General features: G+C 35.8%; 2 protein-coding genes across 8 annotated transcripts in view; one reads left to right on the forward strand and one right to left on the reverse strand.

Annotated features, from left to right (window-relative positions):
- Positions 1-11,245, reverse strand: part of Setdb2 (SET domain bifurcated histone lysine methyltransferase 2) — a 43,783-nt gene extending 32,538 nt beyond the window's left edge. Inside the window, exons 1-2 of the mRNA XM_026393657.2 lie at positions 11,157-11,245; positions 5,009-5,368 (exon numbers count right to left, since the gene is read on the reverse strand). Coding sequence (XP_026249442.2) covers positions 5,009-5,024 — 16 coding nt within the window. The 5' untranslated portion in view covers positions 5,025-5,368; positions 11,157-11,245. The remainder of the gene's footprint in view (positions 1-5,008; positions 5,369-11,156) is intronic.
- Positions 11,246-11,887: 642 nt separating this feature from the next.
- Positions 11,888-23,010, forward strand: part of Cab39l (calcium binding protein 39 like) — a 124,536-nt gene continuing 113,413 nt past the window's right edge. For 5 of the 7 annotated variants that reach the window (XM_077795167.1, XM_077795168.1, XM_026393659.2 and 2 more), the window contains exon 1: positions 11,888-11,973. The gene's annotated coding sequence lies outside the window, so the exon portion shown is untranslated. Of the gene's footprint in view, positions 11,974-12,074; positions 12,135-23,010 lie in introns of those variants that run through there. The other 2 variants (XM_026393661.2, XM_077795166.1) reach the window with 2 other exon arrangements.

The raw sequence follows: 23,010 nt of genomic DNA on the forward strand, positions 1-23,010 counted from the left end.
AAGTTCTACACAATCTCACTCAATATGGCACCTAAGAAACATGTCTCCCCCTCCACATAAACACACTTTCTATCTCCTTCCTTTGTTGTTCTTTTTTAAGTTTTTGTTTTTTGTAGTACTGGAGATTAAACCCAGAGTCTTGCACATGCTGGGCAAGCACTCTACTACTGAACTACATTCCCAGCCCTTTTTATTTTATTTTTTAAATTTTGAAATAGGATCTTTCTAAGTTGCTAAGGCTGACCTTGAGTTTGCAATCCTCCTACCTCAACCTCCCGAGTAGCTAGGATTTCAAAATTTCAAATTAAAAAAATTACAAATCTCAAAAATTGAGAGTAGAATAGTGTTTATTAGAATCTGGGGAGACTAGGGAGGAAAAAAAGGAAGGGAAATATTTGGTCAATGTACTAAGTTGCAATTAGAGTGGAGAAATAAATTTTGGTGGTCTACTGCACAGAGTAGGGTGACTATAGACAATAACACACTGTACATTTAAAAAGTGCTAGAAAAAGCTTTGAATGTTTTCACCACATATGACAAATGTTTGAAAAGATACATACCCAAATTTCAACATTAAACAATGTATACAGGTATTGAAACATCACAGCATACTCTTCAAATATGTACCTTTTATGTTCATTAAAAAATTAACTAGAAGGGGAGGGAGTATGGGGGCAAGAAAGAAGATGGAAGGCGATGGATATCATTACCCTAGGTACATATGATTGCACATATGGTGTGGTGCTACACCATGTACAACCAGAGAAATGAAAAGTTGTGCTGCATTTGTGTACAATGAAATAAAATGCATTCTGATGTCATAACTCGAATAAATAAATAAATAAATATAATAAAAACAGAAAGAATTAACTAGAGACAGGTACGGTGGCAAACACCTATAATCCCAGCGGCTAGGGAGGTTGAGGCAGGAGGATTGCCACATTTGAAGCCAGCCTCGTAACTTAGTGAATCCCATGGCAACCTAGACCTCAAAATAATAAAAGAAAAAGGACTGGGGATGTGGCTCAGTGGTTAAGAGCCCCTGAGTTCAATCCCTGGCACCAACCCCTGCAAAAAAATTAACTAGGTTTGGGGTTGTAATTCAGAAGTAGAATGCTTGTCTATTGTACACAAGACCCTGTGTTCAATTCCCAGCACGCACGCACACACACGCGCACACACACACACAAAAGAAAAAATAAAAAGTAAATTAATTGGGCTGTGGGTATATCTCAGTGGTGGAATACTTGTCTGGCACTTTCAAGGCCCTGGCTTGATCCTTAGTACCATATGTACAAAACAAAACAAAAAAATCAACCAATTAAGTTAAAAGTCATGCTAAAAAAATAAAATTAAAATACCTTTTAATAATTAGCATTAAAATCTTCTACAGGAACCAGGGCAAGTGATACAACCCTATAATCCCAGCTACTCAGAAGGCTGAGGCAGGAGGATCGCAAACTCAAGGTCAGCCTCAGCAACTTAGAAAAATATATTTCAAAATTTAAAAAATAAAATAAAAAGGGCTGGGAATGTAGTTCAGTAGTAGAGTGCTTGCCCAGCATGTGCAAGACTCTGGGTTTAATCTCCAGTACTACAAAAAACAAAAAATTAAGAGAACAATGAAGGAAGGAGATAGAAAGTGTGCCTATGTGGTGGGGGTAGACATGTTTCTGAAGGCCAGGGCTGCACTTCAGAGCACTTGCCCAGCACTCAGAGGCTTTGAGTTCCATCCCCAGCACTGCAAAAACAAACAAACACACACCCTTCTGGAATCATATACAATTCCATCCTGAACTGAAGAGAAGTGGTGATGCTAAAAGACAGTATTTGGGACTTATTAAATTTGGTTTTTAGTGACTATTATTTAAAACTTCTTAGAAATGCCAATATGTTATTACTAAATTATTCTGATAGGAAATACTTAAAACAAAATTACCTAAGAAGTATCATATTAACTCGTTAATCTTAGAATTAATTAATAAAGAAGACAATAGCAATATAATTTAAGGAAACAGACTGGGAGTATAGTTCAGCTCCTGCTGATATATAAGGCTATAGATTGGATCCCAACACCACCACCCTTGAATTAATTTAAGAAAACAAAGTCAATCAAATACAACATTCACTTCTATGTGAAATAAATGTCACTAAGCAAATCATATTTATTTGCTCTAGGTTTTAAAAACTACTGTTCCAATATCTTTGTTATCTCATACTGTTTAGCTTTAATTCTCATTAAAATAGCACTTGTTCTTCATGTCTCTCTGATCATTTTTCTGTCTTCTTGCTATGTAAACCTTTAATATTGAGCAAGAAGAGGTACCAAACTTTCTGATGAATCAAACTAATAAATCCAATTAACATCTTCTGTGCAACCTGACACTAAATGAATAGTCCTAAAAAGAAACATCATAGTGTCTTTGATTTCAACTGTAGCCTATGTGGATGACAACTACAATGGGGACAATTTTAGTTTCTTGCTGTTGATCTTATTTGTATATTGTATGCATTCTCAGAGTTACAATCCTGGAAATATTTGAATATAATTCACTATAAATACTTAACAAAAAATACAGGAGTAGATACTTGAAGACTAATTTTGCTACTTGTCTTCAGAATTGAAGGATACCATCTGATAACTATTCTCAGTAGTTATCATGCTAGTACATGCTAGTACCAAACATGCTAGTACTTTCCTATATAATTAGGTACAAGAAAATAACCATAAAGCAAGAAGTATAACAGCTTTGTAAATTATGTAGTTATACTATATGTCTCCCAAACTCAAAGACAGTCTTTGTAAAAGGGTAATATTCATGAATCATATTGATGTGAATTCATTTACTAGATGAATATTTATGGAACACTTACTAAATACACTGATAATGATCTCAGGTCACAGAAACATACATTATTCTAGACCTAGAGGGTATCAAAAGCCACAGAGCTGGACATGGTGGCGCACACCTGTAATCCCAGCTGCTTGGGAGGCTGAGTCAGGAGTATCAGAAGTTCAAAACCAGCCTCAAAAAAACAAAACAAAACAAAAAAACCACATTGTGTTCTATTGTTACAAATATATTTTAATATGTGGCTTTAAAATTCTTTTTTTTTTTTTGGTACCAGGGATTGAACCCAGGGGCACTTGACCACTGAACCACAACCCCAGCCCTATTTTGTGTCTTATTTAGAGACAGGGTCTCACTGAGTTGCTAAGTGCCTGGCCACTGTTGCTGAGGCTAGCTTTAAACTCACGATACTCCTGACTCATCCTCCTGAGCAGCTGGGATTACAGGCATGTGCCACACCGCCTGGCAGTGCATAGAATTTTAAGATAATAATGAACCTTAATGTATGCAAATTTTAAAAAATTCATTTAGGAGGTCAGGGATTCCAGTAAGGAATGTAGTCTATGAAGACAATCTAATTGTAATAACAAATAGACCACACTAAATAGCTGGGTAGAAAAGGTGCTGAACTTGGAATAGGTTTACAATTCTGATAAATCTATACATATACACTGGAATTGGTCAGTTAAATAAATAGATAGCAGACAGTGGGTACCAAGTTTCTTACTACTGGAGTAGGAATTTATAGATTAGCAAGGATAGGAGACTAGAATGATACATGTGGTAATGGACTAGAGTTGAAAATAATATACTTTTATGTTTAGGTTAATATACATGTAGCTATAAATGTTTAGATACATGCGTATATGTACATATCTGATAATGCATGTCAGGTGAGAAAGTCTATAAACAAGGACACATACAACGAATATACTTATGCCCAGATATTGATTTCTAGTACCATTGTCCAATAAAAGGAACCATTCAAGGAATAGCTAATTCTAGGACTGTTTTAAGAAATATACAAGGTGAGCATGGAACATCTTCTAGTGACAGAAAATTAAAAACTGCTATAAAACAAAAATAAGTAAAAAATATCTACACTGATGGGGATAAGTCAAAGGACATAAGAGCTATCTTAAACAGTTCCCAAGGGCCAAACCTGGGGCAACTTGAGGAAGAAAATACATAAATTAGTTCTGAATTGTAACCCAAATGTAAAATAAGCACCCATCAGTCCATTTATAAATAAATGATTACTTGAACAAATAAATGGGGAAAAAAAGACAAAAATTTCTCTTGCAAGAGAATTCCAATTTGTTCACACAGATATTTTCCTCTCAACCTGGGGGAGCATAAATCCTTACTTCATAAGTGTGGGCTGCACATATTGATTTACTTCCAAAGAGTACTGTAGGGGATGGGGGGGGGGAGAATGACTTTTTAGTAGAGAAACCTAGCAACACACCTAAATTAGCCAAGTAATCAAGCTCAATATCAACAGAGAGAAATCATGTTCAAAGCATGTACCCTTGTTGTGATGTGTTGAAAATGGCACTTTACCTCTGTAATCTTACTCCTCCAAATCACAGTCTAATCATAAGAAAAACGTCAGACAATAATTACAAAAGAGGGGCATCAAATAAAAGTATCTGGATACAAAATCAATAACAAGAATAATCTGAGAAACTACCATAGCCAAAAGGAGCCGAAGACATGAAAAGGAAATAAAATGTAGTATAATGAATGGACTCTTGGAATGGAAAAAGAGGTTACATAAATACTGAATAGACTATGGAGTTTATTTAATAATAATGTATCAATATTGGCTTATTAATCATAACATTTATCATCTAAATGAAAGATGTTAATCATAGGTGAAACTGGGTACTGGATGTATGGGAACTCTCTCAACCATCTTCTTGATTTTTCTGTAAAACTAAGAACATCTTAAAAGTAAAGTGTATTTTAAAATAACATTAGAGTTCTGATTTAAAATTCCTCATTAGCAATTAGGTATAAAGGCAATTAAAACTGGTAGCTACCTGAGGAAAAAAGTCCTTAATGTCCTCTAAGTCAGAAAAGTCAATTAATGAAAAACCTTGAAAATTCCACAATTTGTCTATAAACTTTAACAACAAGTTCTTCAAACCTACCATTTTTTTCTTCCATCTTTTGAAGTTGTTTGTTAATATAAAATTCTTCAAAATTAAGTTATCAAAAGATTGATATCAATCACTTTGATTGGAGAATATTCATGGAATCCAATTGTAGTCTTTATGAAATCTGTAGTCTTCACAACATTATGCCATGTTTAACCCAATATTCTTTGATATTTGAATTTTCAAATAGAAACTGGTTGAAGAAACTGTCATAAATGACCACTAGTCCAACCAAAAGACAGGTCCATGCATCTTCATTGAGTGAATATATATAGTTGTATCAGATCATTGACAATATCTTTTTAAAGATAAAAACCAACTCCATCTTTTGGTCCTCAAAGTACATGAAACATTCTGTAACAAAAACAATAAAGAATGGTATATATTTATTTTTTTATTTTTTTTAATTTTTATTGTTGGTTGTTCAAAACATTACATAGTTCTTGACATATCATATTTCACATTTTGATTCAAGTGGATTATGAACTCCCATTTTTACTGGTATATATTTATAAAGAACCAAACACACAGGGAAAAAAGATAGTTTTAACATCAGCTCTTTTAAAATAGCATAAACTATTACAAAATGTATAAATTACCAAAATTAGGAAAATTACTGAGCATCACCCATGATATTATCACCCATATATAATATGGCCATTAACGTTTTATTACATTAATAACCAGCAAACTATTCCCATTTTATACTTTGTAAAAATGTTTAAAACAGGGATAATGATGCTAACTACCTTATAGGTTACTGTATGGATAAGACTTAATAATCACTTAGAATAGTGCCTGACAGAAGTGAAGGATTCAGTTAATACTAGCAATTATTACTATCCTCTCAATATGTAATTTTTAAAAGTATAGAGTATAGAATTTTTATACTTTTTCACTAGTAACATCATGCACCTTCCCACATCATTAATATTTTTACATGACTCAATGGTTATATACTTCGGTCAATAATCCACACATTAAAGTATGTTAAGAGCCAGGTGCAATGGTGCACATCTATAATCCAGCTACTTGGGAGGCTGAGGCAGAAGGATTACAAATTTGAGGCCAAACTGGGCAACTTAGCAAGACCCTGTCTCAAAATTTAAAAAAAAAAAAAAAAAGGGGCGGGGGCTTGGGAGGTAGCTTAGTGGTAGAATAAACAAAACAAAAACCAAATCCAGGGCTGAGGTTGTAACTCAAAGGTAGAGCACTTGCTTACCATTTGTGAGATCCTGGATTCAATCCCCAATACTGGGGGGAAAAATATAGGATTTTAGTAATTAAATTTTAATAAATTATTAATTACTTATGTAAATAAACCTCTATTTCAGACATGGAAACATTTTTAGATTATTATTTTCCAGTATAACAAATAATGCTGGAACAATATATTTATGAGTATCTGATTATTTCCTTAGGATATATACCTAGTGGTAGAACTAATAGATCAAAAAGGAATCAGGGCTGGAATTGTGGCTTAGAGGTAGATTGCTTGCCTCCATGTGTGTGGCACTGGGTTTGATCCTCAGTACCATATAAAGTAAAGACATTATGTCCGCCTGTAACTAAAAAATAAATATTAAAAAAGAATGGAATCAAAAGTTGTATCCTCAAAACGTTAGTTAACATCTTGAGAATCACCAAGAATTTTAATAAATTATTCTGTCATTTCCATAAATCATAAAAATATTGGAAGACTTTAAAACATATATAGGGGTGTGTGTGTGTGTGCATTACATAGACAGTCATGCTGAAAACAAAGGAACTCTCCATAGACCAAGTCTGTGAGGCCTCTCTGGGGAATAATGGCAACCATTCACAACACAAGAAGATGCACAAGAAACTTCTCAGGACACATAAGTGCTCAAGTAAGAATCTTCAAACATCTGAAGAAGGCTATCCCATAAAAATGAGACTTCACAAGCTCATTATACAAGAATTAATACAGAACACTGAAAATAATTTTAAAACAAATGTGATTATATTTAATATCCTCAAAGAACTAAAGAAGAAAACCTCGTCCATGAATTAACATACAGTTTTGAAAACTAACCAATTAGAAATCTGAGACACAAAAACAAATTGCTAAAACAAATTTAATAGATGGCTGAATAAGAGAACAGACTCACATGAACAGCTAATTAGTAATCTGAAAGACTGAACTGAGCAGTTTATGGAGAACCCAGAGCAAAGAAACAAGAGAAATACAAAACAGAGAGAATGTACATGAGACAATATTGACTAAGAAATTCTCAGAACTGAAATACAAATAGGACCACCGAGTCCACTGAGTGCTAACTACAACACAATCCGTAATATAAACCAGTAAACAATCTGTGGTAAGTTTTAGAATATACATAATAAAGGCAGTATTAGAAATTTTAAGAAAAATCTACATTATCTAAAAGGAACATGTATAAGATTGGTAATGAGACTTCTCGCCAGATAAACCAAATACAAAATGTTAAAGGAAAGTAGGTATGAACTCATAATTCTATTTCTAGCCAAGATCTCTGATACCAAAAGGAGTTTTCAACAAATTCCAAAAGAATTATGTGACATAGATCTGTCACTGAATATAAGTAAAAATCAAAATTAACAACATTAAGTTAAGCTCTACCTTACACTATTCTCTTGAAATTTATAAAAAACATGTCTAAGGCCATACCACCTGAACATGCCCGATCTCGTCTGAAATTTATAAAAAACAAATTTCCAAATCACCTATTGTTTACAGAGGACAGCAAAGCTTTAAAAAAATCAATATTCAAAAATTTTTAAATATTGAGAAATGGAGATCAGTTGAAATAATACATATCAAACCTGAAGAAAGGGTTCTGTCAGAACAACATACAGAGAAATAGTTAAGCCTTAAATGAGTTTTTTCACTAGGAAATGAGAAAATTAAAATTACTCACATAATAATTAAATTGAAGCTGAGAAAAGAGAAACAAAATAAACAATAAATGAAAGATATATCTGTGTATACACTAAAAAGATTTTTAAACACGCTAAAGTTCAAATAACATTATAGCAATACACATGTGAACTGAAATTTTCGAGGAAAATATAAAATACCAAATGGGCTCAAGCCAGGCACAATAGTGCACACCTGTAATCCCAATAGCTCAGGAGGCTGAGGCAGGAAGATCATGAGTTCAAAGCAAGCCATAGCAATTTAGCGAGGCCCTCAGCAACTTAGCAAGACCCTGTCTCAAATTATAAAATATAAAAAAGGGCAAGGATGTGGCTCAGTGATTAAGAACCCCTGGATTCAATTCCTGGTACCAAGAAACAAACAAACAAACAAACAATAAAAGCCCCACAAAAAAATCCAAATGGGCTCAAGAAGTAAAATACCATCTAGATAAATAAGCATAAAAAGAAATGAAAACAATAAAGATCTTGGGCTGTGGGCATAGTAAAACAACAATTCAAACAAACAAAATATCCAATAAAGATCTAACCAGAGTTGCAGGCCACACAGTCCCATCCCCTCATTCCCAATATAGCAGGTCCATGAAGTTGTAGATGAACTGTACAAAGCTTTCAAGGAATGCAATTTTCTATTCTATACAAACTGTTTCAAAGTAGGAAAGATACAGGAAGATATTCAACTCTTTTTATGAAATTAGTATAATCTGAATTGTAGGAAAAAAACTCAAGGCCAAAATCACTTCCGGGTTTAAATTTAAAAATGTTAAATAAAGGTATCAAGCGGTATAGTAAGATTAGAGTAAGACTCAGGAATACTCAAGAATTTTAACACTGGAAAAGTTATCAGTTCAAATTCTTACATCAACAGATAAATGGAGGAAAACTGTGGTCTTAGATGAAAACAAAGGAAAAATTTTCAACAAAAATTAATCACTTTGAAGCCTGGCATGGTGGCACATGACTGTAATCCCATGCACTCAGGAGGATTTCAAGTCTGAGGCCAGCCTCAGCAATTTAATTAGACCTTGCCTCAAAACAGAAAAATGAAAAGAACTAGGGACATAGTACAATGGTAGAACAACCCTGGTTTCAGTCCTAGTACATGGCAAGGAAGTGGAGATAGGGAGTCAATCACTTGGGGAGAGTGAGGGTGCTTAGCAAACTAAGAATAAAAGAGAACCTCCTTAATTTGATATAGACTATCAAAACCTGGTAGAAAAACTTTTAAAAAATTATATAGGATATCAATCAGGTGTGATAATGCATGCCTGCAGTCCCAGCTTTTTGGCAGGCTAAGTCAGGATCACATAAACTGGCCAGCATGGGTAACACAACAAGACCCCGTCTTGTTTAAAAAAGCATGGGTAACACAACAAGACTCTTCTCTGGTTTAAAAAAAAAAAAGTGGGCTGGGGGTGTGGCTCAAGCGGTAGGCGATGGCCTGGCAGGCGACCCGCCTGGGTTCCATCCTCAGCACCACATACAAACAAGGATGTTGTGTCCGCCGAAAACTAAAAAAATAAATAAATAAAATAAAAATTCTCTCATATTAAAAAAAAAGTACACAGTGTTCAGGACATACAAAGAATTCCTTAAATCATTAAGGTGATCCTATAGAAAATCAGGTAGTTTTAAAAATATAGTAATTAATATAAATTATATAAGTTAATAAACATGAATAGCTATTCCAACATTAAGTTAGAGAATGAAAATTAAGAGTCATTTTTAGTCTTCAGATGTGCAAAAATTAAGATATTATTTGGGGGTTGGTCTAGACTGTAGGGAAACTGAACTCTCAAACTATTGTTGAATGGGTAAATTAGTAAAGACATTTTGGAGCAAACTTGGTAGGACCTACTAAAACTATGTTCATAACTTAAAACCAAATAATTACATTTTTAGGTGTATATCCTTCAGAAATAAAACATGTGCATAACAAAACACAAAGACATTCCCTGCAGCAATATTAATGTGAAAAACTGCAAACAACCTAAAGTCCATTAAGAGAACAAAGCACATATCAAACAAAATAGAATTTAATGTGAAAACCACTAAAAGAGGCAGAAAGATTTCACATTAACAGGACAACTCAGACTTACACAAGAGTACCACGCAACAGGTATAATAAATGATTTCTAAATAACATGAACAATGAATAACGTGTATGTGCGGCGAAAACATTTTGGAGAGAAGAAATAAGTTGCAGAATGATTCCATTAAATACATATATGTGACTTCAGAGACTAAACTACATATAAAAAGATTTGAAGGCTCTGTACCAGTCTTCAGTGCAATGAAGGGCAGGGGAGTAAAAGCATTCAGGGATTCTGGCTCTAGCTCTTTATCTATTAAGGTTCTAATTTTGTCAAGGGAGAATGTAAAAGTGTACTCAATTGTACCATTTTCAGAAAGGAATCATCTATTTTAGTGTGTTACTGCACTGCCTTCTAGAAAGGGCCTACCAACTTATATTTCCACCTAAGACACTAGGAGCTTTAAAAAAAAAAAAAAAAAAAGCTCTCTCCAGTGCAGTTCACACCTTCCTAAAATTTGAAGATAAGTCAATTTACAAAACCCTCACTGAAAAATATTAGCAAGATGCAGGAAATCATAAACAAAAAAATTTAAATCACTCACAAATTTATCTTCCAGAGAAAGACGATGCTAATATTTCAGGATAACTGGGATTTTAAAATTTGTTCCCTTTTTTTCTTGTCATTTTTCATTTTTGAAGAAAAATTAAGTCGGTCTCTTTTGCTTCAATGTATAGTTCCTTTCCGTTTTTAAAAGGATAACACAATGTGACCATTCCTCTTGGTTCCCTATTTTAATTATGAGGATGGTAAAGACATTTGAGTATAAATCACGTGTTGGGAACGTTTTTCTTTTCTTTTTTGGATGAGGAAGCTTAGGATGTCACATTGTAAGTGGCACATAATTAGGGAACCAGACAGCCTGGTATCAAGAGCCCATGTTTTGTTTACTCTACCGCCTCAAAGTTAGCCCTCTTTGCTTGGGCTCCTTCCTTCATATATGCAGAACTCACTGCAGATTTCCACACGGTAAAGAGCGGCAAATTAAATACTGTTCTGTGCTGTTTTTATTTATTATGGCTACTGAAATCAGGAGCTCCTAGGATCTAATATAAACTCCGGGGTATTGGATAAAATGACTTCACTTATTTAAGGCTGTGTCATCTTACCTGGGAAATGGGTCAGTAGTTAATCCTTCAAGTTCTGCTTCTGGATTTTATACTGTAGATCATTTCCTATAGCCCCTTTTAGATCCTCGGATTCCCAGCTGAACGGGAATCACCTCTCATTAAGTTGTACACCGTAAGATAGAATGAAACAGGGGTTGAGAACTCAAAGCAACCGCTGTCCCTTCTCCAGTCCGGGACTGCACGTGGGTGCAAAGGAAAGGGAGAGTGCACGGGCTGGCGTGCAACCTCTGCTCACGCGGCGGAGGGCTCCAGGACGTTTTTTGCAGGAACCGTCAGGGAGCTACCCACTGCCGTGCCACAGCTACACCGACTCCTCTGCGTTTTCCAAGCCGCCCGCCAAACCGGAGGGTGGCGCACCGCCTGCTCCGTTAGCTAGGCTGGATTCGCCTGCGGATCAGGTTCTTCAATTTCTCGTCGCGGAGACTACGCGGCTTCAGGTGCCCTATGGCCAGGAAGTACTTCACCGTTTATTACACTTCACCTCCGCCCGGGAGGGGCAAGCGCGCAACCTTTAACATCCAAGCCACGCTACAGCGATCACTAACTGGGAGGAGTCGGAAACCAAAAGCATTCCACCACCTGGCCCAGAGCCCATTGGTCGCACTCCCCACCGGGTCTACACCTCAGCAGCTTCGCTCGCTGACCACACCGGCTAAGCGGCGGCTTCCCGAGCGCGCCGCCTCCCGATTGGCTGCCAGAGCTCTGGTCTTGTCTCGCGCTTCCTGGACGGGCCAATGGAGTTACCCGTAGTCTAAAGGCCAGGATCGCTGGAGTGGTGGCGCAGCTGTTTCCTTCGGTATGTGTCAGGCTGCCATCTTGTGTGTGGCTAGAAATGGGCTTTGCGTTGGTTGAAAGCTTATTTAGCAGCTGTCCTTGTAGAAGAGTTCTGGGGGAAGAGACGGGAGAGAGGAGGGACCTGAGGGAAGAAACTTGGCGCCTTCTTTCTTGAAAGCACAGGTTTCTTGAATCGAGTTTCATCCCGGGCTAGGGGAAGTGAGCGTGGTGGTGGCTGTGGTGATACCAAGCTTTGGTTTGTTGGTCGTTGTTGGGTTTAGTGGGGTTGTCGTGCCTCTACTTTGAATTCTTGGTTTCCGAGAGCTGTTTCTCAGCAGTCTGATCAGAAAAGACTCTGACCGTTCGACCCCCTTTATTGGTAAAGGAGGCTGGCTGATGGACTGCAGGATTCAGAAACCAAAAAGGCTGCTAATGGAAGGGGAAAGAGGGAGATGCCTCACCAGCTGTTTTCGAATTCGAAAAAGAACCCTTCAATTTTTTTTGTCGTTTGCCTCAATGGCTGCTAAACCGCTGTTCTTAAGAGTTGCTATTTGTGTGAGGCCGTCCTTTGTATTAGGGAAAGTCAGGTTCTGCGTTTACATAAAAATTGATTAGCGTTCAACCAGCATTCCTGCAGCCTTTTTGTTTAAGCTAAAAGTGGCAGTCTTTGCAGTAACAGGGAAACTGAAAGAAGAATTTTTTCAAATCTTTATTTCCCCGGTTTCAAGGTGTTCTTGAGTTATAAATCTGCATTTGCTGTGCCATGCTTGGTTGCTTAGTCATGGAGCAGGAGGAGGCATTTGTAGGGGAAAGCACCTCCTGAGTTCTTTGGGGTTGGGAGGGAAAAAAAAAAAAAGGAGAATTACCTCGTTTTCTTTCTTTCTTTCTTTTCTTTTTTTTTTTTTTAAGTTTTTACGTAGAGAAAACACCTGGTATTTTCGTTTGAGGAAAAAAAAAATTATTGGATCTGAACCAAGCCGACAAAAGAGCAATATTTTTGTGATTAACTTTAGCTGTTTAACGTGCATGAAAAGAAAGTGGAGAAAGTTATCTGCTTCCAGTTTATTGTTCAGTTATTCAAGGTTAACTGATGACCCTTTTAAGTCTACCGTACATGATGTAGGCATTTTGCAGGAACAACAACAACAAAAAAAGTAGTTGACACTCTAAATTAATTTTGTGTTTGAATTCATGAACCTTATAAAAACTAAGTTGCAATAATTCAAATATCAGTAATTTTGTGTCGATGGCTAAAGAACATGTTAACACATTAAGTCCCAAGTTTTCAATTCTGCAAACAATTGTTACAAAGTTATCATAAGTGGTATATTTGTCAAGCAATTTTAAGTTTTTTTTTTTTTAACTGTTCCACATTGGGAATAATGGAACAGAATGGGTTAATATTATATTATTATAAGTTAATATTATCAAGTTGGAGAAAAATGAATAAAAAACATCATAGGGGTTGGGGATGTACTTCAGTGATGCAACCACTACATGCTTAGCATGCTGCAGTCTTGGATTCGATGCCTAGCAACAAAAAAAAAAAAAAAAAAAGAAGGAAATGTAATCGAAGTCAGCAAATGTATTCTAAAACATTGGTATCTCATTCACCTGTTGTGAATGCATATTAGACCATATATTGTTGAATAAAAAGTACAGTGATTGAGAAATATGGATATTCAGTTTTTAAGCCTAACTGAAAAATAATTTTTTAACCTTTTTGGAAAACTTGACTTTCTGTTTGGACTAAATTAATTTGTAACTTCCACTTCACACATATAATATTAAAGACAAGTTTATGATCATTTTTCTGTTTCAGGATTTCACAATAATCTGAAGATCTTTAGAATTTTTTTAATGGTGTTTTGTATGAGCTATGTTAAATGATTAAGTAAAATCAGTTTTCACTTAGATTTATAAGGTAGATATGATTTTCCAGTGCTATACCATTGAATGTACAAATTTAGATTTTCCCATTATCTAGTAAAGCACTATTTAGTTAAAAAAAATTATAACACCTTTTAAGTGAATGTAGTGTAGTCTGACAGATTGTATATTATAATGTTTATGGGATTCAATATAATAAAGTCAATAAACTGCTTATGGAACCTGTTTTGGAAGTTTTGCCTTTGGCATTTTAATAATTATGAGTTAAGACTTTATGGTGATTATGAGCACTTCTCATGAGGGTTTGATCCCCAGCACTGCAAAAAAAAAAAAAAAAAAAAAAAAGTAGACAAATATACACTTAAATATATTCAATCACTGAAAAACCAAATTATGTACAATCATCATTTTTAAAAAATTGTTTATTTTGGTGTTAGGTATTGGTACTAAAAATGCAGCACACAGTATATACTACTGAGCTACACACCAGACTCTTAAAAATTATTTTATTTATTTATCTCTTGATACTGGTGATTAAACCCAGAGGTACTTTATCACTGAGCTGCATTCTCAGCCTTAAAAAAATATTGTAAAAGTCAAAATGACCACTGTAGTTTGTGATAATGGATAAAACTAAGTGAATGCCTGCATCATGAGGATTTCCGTCAATCACTGACTATTTTAGACAAACAGTGGAACATTCAGATTGTTTCACTTAATGGGAAAAATTTTAAAGTACTATGTATGTGGGCTTTTTTTTTTTTTTTTCTTTCAGTGCTGGGAATAAATCCAGAGCCCTGTATATGCTAGGCAATAACTTTACCACTGAGCTATATCCCAGCTATTTGGCTTTTTTTAAAGGATGGAGGGATCCTTTTCTAGGTAAACCTGTAATTTCTCCCCTTTGTAATCTCTAATCCTTAAATTATTATTTGAATGTAAATGAACCCAAGTCTATGGCAGATTTTCTCTCCAAACACTTCAGACATTTCTCATGGCCTTTTGATAGATCTACTCAATTTGTATACAACTTTTCCTATGTTCTCTATCCTGATTATTGGTCTAGGAATCTTCCATGTGGCTCAAATTTAAAACCAAATTCTTACTTCTCCCTTTTGCCCAACCGAATAACTCCAAAATACCTTTCCTATTCATCTTTCTGTTCTCACTGCCAGTGCTGAAATGAAGCCACCCTAAATTTTTACATTTTTTTTTTTTTAGTTGTCAATGGACCTTTTATTTATTTATATGTGGTGCTGATAATTGAACCCAATGCCTCACACATGCTAGGCAAGCACTCTGCCACTGAACTACAATCCCAGCCTTCTGTAAATTTTATATGCCATTGTATTCTTGACAAAGCCAATATTCCTCAGCTTGGACTTTGTATTAGTTAATGTACAGGTTTGAGCCAGACACTGGAATAAAACTGTAATTCTGGCTCCTGGAGAGTCTTGAGATAGGATTACCAACCTGAGTTATTTAACAGGACCCTGGCTCAAAATTGAAAGGGTTAGGAATGTAGCTCAGTGGTCGAGCTCCCTGTGTTCAATCCTCAGTACTGCAAATAATAAGCCAGGCAGATGGCACATGCCTGTGATCCTAGTGACTTTGAGAGCAACTCCAGCAATTTAGCGAAGCCCAGTCGAAAATAAAAAGGACTGGAGATGCAGCTCAGTGGTAAAGAACCCCTGGATATTCAATCCTGAGTATCAAAAAATAAAATAGTAATAATAGATATTTGGCTACTATGATAAACTAAAAAAGTAATTGTGACTGTTAAAGAATAAAGTTTAGCTGGGCCTGTGCCTGTAATTCAAGCAGCTCAGGAGAATGAGGCAGCAGGATTGCAAGTTCAAGACCAACCTCAGCAATTTAGAAAGACCCTATCTCAAAATAAATGTATAAAAAGGCTAAGGGTATATGTAACTCAGTGATTAAGCACCCCCTGGGTCCAATACTCTCTTTCCTGTGTAAAAGCACAAGCTGTCAGCACCCCCACACACACACTCCTGTCCCCTGCGCAGCCCACCTCATCATGCAGACCCAGACTGTAAACCAACATGGCTGATTTACATCCTGCCCTTCACCACAGGCCTAAACTGAAAAATCAAGTCTATTGTGCTAGGGGATAAGTCCTTGCAAGTGGTAATAGTGTTTCGGGAATCAGGCAAGAAGCTGCCAAGGACACTTAAAGAGTGAGAGAAACCAAAGTTTATTTTACTCTGGCGGCCCAGAGAGATCAGCACTCCAGATTCTGAGCACTCCTTACCAGTTTTTCACAACATTTATAGGCTATCTAATGTCATAAATTTTCTAGTCTAAAACGATACTGGTTGTGCACAAGGGTTAAAAAAAGATATATGATTGTGTGAAAGAGGTTTCTGGCAGAAGCCTGTTGACAGAAGCAGAGTGGGATAAGGGAGACTGGCTCCTCCTCCCCCTCCTTCACAGGGGCATTTACACTCAAAGGAAAGTAGTTAGATCCTAGGGAAAGTCTTTTACAATCCAAAAGGTAGAGTGAATGGTGCTAATTATGTTCTCCTGAAAACCCACTAACTGGAAAGGCACTAACTTTCACAGTGTCCTTATTTTTTATCCAGGCCTGGGTTAGTTACACATTACAATGGGAGCTGAACTTTATGTCCTAGCTTATTTTTTTTTAAAGTTAGTTTTATGGACTGGGGTTGTAGCTCAGTGGTAGAACACTTGCCTAGCACATGGGAGGCACTGGGTTCCAATTTCCAGCATCGCATAAAAATAAATAAATAAAATAAAGGTATTGTGTCCATCTACAAGTAAAATAAATAAATATATACATATATATATTTAAAAGTTAGTTTATATTGTCACAGAAAAAAATTCAGTAAGTCATCATTTTTGTTAGAAATCACAAACTTTTGATGACTCTGTCAAGTTCTTGACAGTTATACAGTGGTATAAGATAGGGTAGCCTGTGCTCCTCAGATACTATATGTCTGACCTATATTACTACAGGTAGGGCCTACTTGGTACTTCATATTTCTCTTAAACAGTGGTTCCTCGGTACCAAATACTACTCTTTTTACTCTTTACTTTTTGTCTTTCTTTGTGTGTGTGTGTGTGTGTGTGTGTGTTGCTAGGGATCAAACTCAATACCTTGTGCATGCTAGGCAAGCACTCTACCCCTCATCCATATCCCTAGCCCAAGAATTACATTCTTTTGAAAGTAATTGATGCTTAGCTCAACTACCTCCTTAAAGTATAGACAAGTTTCATTTAATCAGAATTAATCTGTCTTGTGAGTCACAACTCCTTGGAAGGCAAAACTCCTTCCTGGGTATAATGAAGTATTTTGTACTTGATATTTGTTAAATGTTTGCTCATTTGAAGTGTATTTCATATAGAACAACAAAAAATTTAGTAGGGAGGTCTGACATGGGCCTGTTGGGCTTGATATGTAAAGTATAATCTATACCTTTAAGGAGTCCATTCCTCTCTTACAAATCAACAAATAAAAACATCAGTACCTAATAGAAAAGGAATAAAGGACATAAAAGAACAAGGCTGACATGAAGAAAAGTCAACTTGCAATTAAGGAAATATTAAACCAGTGAATTTTTAAAATTAATATAATATACTATTGACTAGGATATAGGAAGATTAAAAATCCTTGAGCACTATTTATAGAAAGATAAATTTGTATCATTTTCCTAGGAAGCAGTTTCAGAATATATCAAGAAACAAAAAGATATAGTATGTTCTTTGAGCTTTCTAGGAAATGGAAATGGAATCAAAGCTTTCTGATCACAGTATAATTTAATATTTGTGGAAACTGAAAAATAAATATCCAATGGATAATCTAAGGTATAATGTAAGCCACTCCAGAAGTCTGAGGCAGGAGGATCACAAGTTCAAGGCCAGACTTGAAAATTTATCAACACCCTATCTTAAAAAAAAAAAAAAAATCAAAATGGCAGGGGGTGTAGCTCAGTGATACATTACAACCACAATGAGATGCTGCTATACAACGCCTTAGAATGGCAAAAAAAAAAAAAAAAACCAAGGAGAAATTTGAGTCTTGGTGGGAATGCAAATAGTATGGCCATTTGGAAAGTATTAGACAGTTCCTTATAAAATCATGCCTTTATCTTATAACCTAGCAATTCCATTCCTAGACTGGAATTTACCAGCAAGATATGAGAGCTTCAGTAGCTTCTCATCCTTGCCAGTACTTTGCATTATCAATTTTGTTTTGAATTTTAACCATCATGTGAAATATAGAGTGGTATCATGTTATAACTTAATTCACTTGTTACAGTACTGGATATTCAGACCCAGTACATTGGGCTACATCCAGCCTTTTTTTAAAGGCAGGTTTTCACTAAGTTGCCCAGGCTGGCCTTGAGTTTGTGATCCTCTTATCTCATTGTCTGGAGTTACTGGGATTATATTTGTGCTACCTCACAGGGCAGGCCTCCTTGTGGTTTCAATTTGCATTTCTCCAATGACTTGTATGCTTCTCTAATGAAAAGTAAAATGAAACCTATATCGGCATTTTTTGTATTTGTAGCAATTTTATATGTAATCACTAAAGACTTCAAACAGCTCAGATGTCAACTGGGAAATGAATTTTTTTTTTAACTCTAGTATATTCATCCATAAAATGTAACATAAAAACCTCCCCATAATCCAGGAAATGTAAATTAATGAGGAAAGAGAATATAACTATGTACTAAATTACTATAAAAATAAACCATAAAACATTATATTATATTGTGAAAACATATCAGAAAAATGTGACCACATAGCAGATAAAAATGGTAACCTAAATAGTTTGGAATGAGCTAAGAGAAATTACAGAAAAGATGAAATCTCTGAAAGAACCACATAAATCAGCAGTAAAAGGAGTTCAGAAATGAGATGGCTAAACCATAGAAGGATGTGAAATGAAAGCTGAGAGAACACAGGAAATGTTGGAAAAAAGACATTTTTGAATGATAAATAAATTAGAAAACAAGAATGAATACATCATAAAAGGCACAAATGAGAAGTGGAAAATAGAAAGGAAAACAGTGAAGAAAATTAAACATTTTTAGAGTCAAGAGAAGGAAAGAAGAAAGGTTAAAGAGAGCCCTCTACAATTCCCCAAATGTAAATCCATGCATAGTGGTAATGGTTAGACAGCACTGGGAATATACTTACTGCAACTGAATTGTAAACTTAAAAATGGTTAAAATGGTGAAATTTGTTTATTTTACCACAATAAAAATATAAACCAAAACAATGGACTAGAACAACTTTTAGAACTGCAAAAACACCCAACATTAAAGGTTTAAATCTAGATATTGAAAGGCACACTCTGAATCTGAGAAGTCAACCCAGAATGGTTAATATTGAGATGTAGTCTTATAAAATGCTTAGGTTTTAAAAAAAAGAAAAGAGCTGGATGTGGAAGTACATACCTGTAACTCCAGTGTCTTGGGAAGTGGAGGCAGGAGAATCTCAAGTTCAGGGCCAGCCTCAGCAACTTAAAGAGACCCTGTCTCAAAATAAAAAATAAAAAGAACTGGGAATGTAGCTCAGTGGTAAAGCATCCCTGGATTCAATCCCTAGTACCAAAAATGATTTAATAAAAATAAGAAAAGGAACTTTTTGCAGTTGTGGAGAAAAAAACCCACTCACGTGGAACAAAAATCACACTGGAAATCTGGGTGTGGTAGTGCCCACCTATAATAACTCTTGTCTTGCCAAGGCATCATTTTAAGAATTTAGGACAGTAACAAACATTTATGAACATGAAACAACTCAAGGAATGTTGTTTCCATGAATCCGTCCTGAAGAATATAATAGAGAACAAATTTCAAACCACCAAAAAATGATTGAAAAGTCTTCATTGTAAGCACTGAATATATTTTGAATGTAGCACCAAGATAAAAAGGTAGGGATAATGGTGATATGTATGTAAATGTTATATAGTCTGACAATATAGACATAATAATATAACCCTCCCCATTCACACACACAATCCCCAAAAAAGCTAGGGAAGGAGGAGTTAGGGATTGAAACCAAATTCCCTGTATTTATAATTATGTCAAAGGAACCCAAATACTATGTGTAAATATAATGCTCCATTGGAAAACAAATTAGCTGGGAGGAAAAAGATAGTTTTTGAGGCCAACTGGGAAAGCTTAAACATACTCAGATATATGAAACAGAACAATAAGAATACCAGTGATTTCCAGGAATGGTGGTGCATGCCTACAATCCCAGGGACTCCAGAGGCCACAGCAGGAGGATCACAAGTTCAAGGGCCAGCCTTACTAACTCAGTGAGGCCCTAAGCAAGTTAGTGCAACCCTGTCTCAAAATAAAAAGGACTGGGGGTGTAGCTCATGGTAATACCCCTGGGTTCAATCCCTAGTCGTTGTCCCCCCCACCCCCGCCCCACCAGTGATCAAGATGAGATCTTGAGAGAGAAGGAAGAAAAAAGAAAATAGCTAATTTTGTTATTGCTTATATCAGGAAACTAACAGTATCTTAAAAGAGGTGATGGAATGAAGGTATTATAAAAAGAAATTACTATAAAGCTAACCACAGGAACAAAATTCATAAACCTTTACTAAAACTAAAAGAAATATTCCCTAAAAAGTAAAGAAGAGAGACTACACTGGTACACTATATGTATTTGTGTGTACACACACAAAATGTATAGAGCATAGACTATCATAACACCAAAAATATCAGTTTGTGATATGGTGTTGTATTAAAAAATAGATATTTGCTCTTTTTCTTCCCTGGTTCCTGGCACAGGCTCCTAAAGCCATTGGAATTTTCTGGGTACTGGGAGAAATATCTTACTCATAAGAAGTCCTTCTCAATCTTTCCTGAGTGTATGCTTATGAGGTAATTTGAAGGGTGGGAGCTAATTGCTGGAATAAGCAACCATATGGTTAGAGGATCAGAAGAGCTTTCAGTCCCATCTCCTAGACCATTGGAAAAGGAGAACTTCTAGAGACTGAATTCAGTCATCAGTGGTCAGTGATTTAATTAATCCTACTTACATAACAGCCTCCCTAAAACCCTAACTTATGGAGTTGCTGGGTTGGCGAACGCATGGGAGTGCTGGGAGAGTGGTACACCCAGAGGGGACATGGATACCCTGCATCCCCAACCCTATCCTTTGCCCCATACATCTCTCATGATGGCTATTTCTGTATCATATTCTTTATAATAAAAGTATAAGACACTTTTTGAATTCTGTGAGCTGTTATACCAAATTACTGAACCTGAGGAAGGGTTGTAGGTAACTCTGACTTATAGATGGTTGGTCAGAAGGTTAGGTCACTATTTGGGACCTGCAATGAGTGTCTGAAGTGATAGTTTTGTGAACTTGAGCTCTTAACTTAGGAGGTCTCTGCTAATTCTGGTTAGTTAGTCTCATGATTGAATTGTAGGGTCACCCAACTAATGTCCAGAGAGTTAGAGAATTGCTTAATGTGAGAGTTAAATCTACACATTTTGTGTCCAAAGTGTGAGTATATAGAGGAAGCAGGCTGTTTTCTTTTTAAAGACCTTCAAAGGTAAATAGACTTAACTTAATGAAAAAAAGGGATTTTATATTGCTTATACAAAAGGTTAGAACTGTAAAAAGTATGAATAAAAAAAGGAATTTATGGCCGGGCGTGGTGACGCAAGCCTGTAATCCCAGCAGCTTGGGAGGCTAAGGCAGGAGGATCATGAGTTCAAAGCCAGCCTCAGCAACTTTGCAAGTCCCTAAGCAACTAAGTGAGACCCTGTATCTAAATAAAATATTTAAAAAGGCTGGGGATGTGGCTTGGTGATTAAGAGTCCCTGGGCTTAATCCCTGTTGCAAAAAAAAAAAAAAGGAATTTATAATAAATTGAGAATAATTTAAACAATATTGTTAATAACCATAAAAGGGATAAGCAAATAAATGCTAGATAAATGTACATTTTAGAAAGGTAAGGTTCATCATCTTGGTATTAGACAAGGCAAAATTTAGGCCAAAAAGCATGAAAACAAAGAACATTTTATAACTTTAAGGCTACAATTCACAGTAAAGATTTTTGAAATCTTTACCTTTTGGTAAGTCTGTTTACCCAAAGACACAACACCACTGTCAAGAACTATTAGAGATAAGGAGAAATAGAAATATGCTAATAATAGAGTCTCAAGACACCTCTCTCAGCATAAGTGGATGAAAAAATTAGTCATAGAATCAATAACATAGATTTTACAAATGTACATTAAACTCCAAATCCACTAGTAAGGAATACAGGTTTTCAAGTGTATATGGTGCATTTATAATAAATATCTTTTATGTTAACCACAAAGAAAATGTCAGTTCAAAATTATGAAAACTGTCAAACAAAATTCTGGCCACATACAATAAAACTAGAAAATTATTTAAAAGTAAATATAGACTCTCCAGGTTTCAGTAGGATGATGGTGACTGCATAAATCCAAATTTCCCTAGGTATTCTCCAAAAAGAGAATATAGGACTATAAGTGTGCCTACCTAGCATTAAGTGAAATCATGGGTATGTGAGGAAGACAACACCGCAGTCCAGCAGACCAGCTCTGGAACCCATGCACAAGTAGTACCTGAAGTGGAGACTGTAGAAAAGACAACAGGGAAGCAGGACTAGCAGAACACAGATAAAATAATTTCCTCTTCATCTCCATCCTGAATAGGGAAATTCCGAGAAGAGGTATGAGGCTTGTTGGAGGAAAAGAACTTGAAAGTACTGTTTCTAGGAAGAGGATATATTGAAGGGGCACTTTGCAGGAGCACTGAACCTCAAAATAGTGGAGGGTGCGTGGTAAAAGAGAAGGAAGTAGTACAAATTAAGGATCCTGCCGGGCAGGGTAACACATGCCTGTAATCCTAGCCAAGGCAGGAGGATCAAAGTTCAAAGCCAGCCTCAGTAATTTAGTAAGACACTGTATCAAAACAAAAAAGGCTGAGGATATGGCTCAGTGGTTAAACATCCCTGGGTTCAATCCCTGGTACCAAAAAAGAAAAAAAAAATAAAAAAGAAAGGAAGGAAGAAAGAAACTAAGGATCATGGTGAAAAAGAATAGAAAAAAGATCAACCTCTCCTCTCATCCAAAAAAGGAATAACTGATGAAAAAAAACCCTAATTAGGTACTATCGAACTAAGAAT

The sequence above is a fragment of the Urocitellus parryii genome, chromosome 2, assembly GCF_045843805.1.
Source record: "Urocitellus parryii isolate mUroPar1 chromosome 2, mUroPar1.hap1, whole genome shotgun sequence".
In the NCBI taxonomy this organism is placed as follows: Eukaryota; Metazoa; Chordata; class Mammalia; order Rodentia; family Sciuridae; genus Urocitellus; species Urocitellus parryii.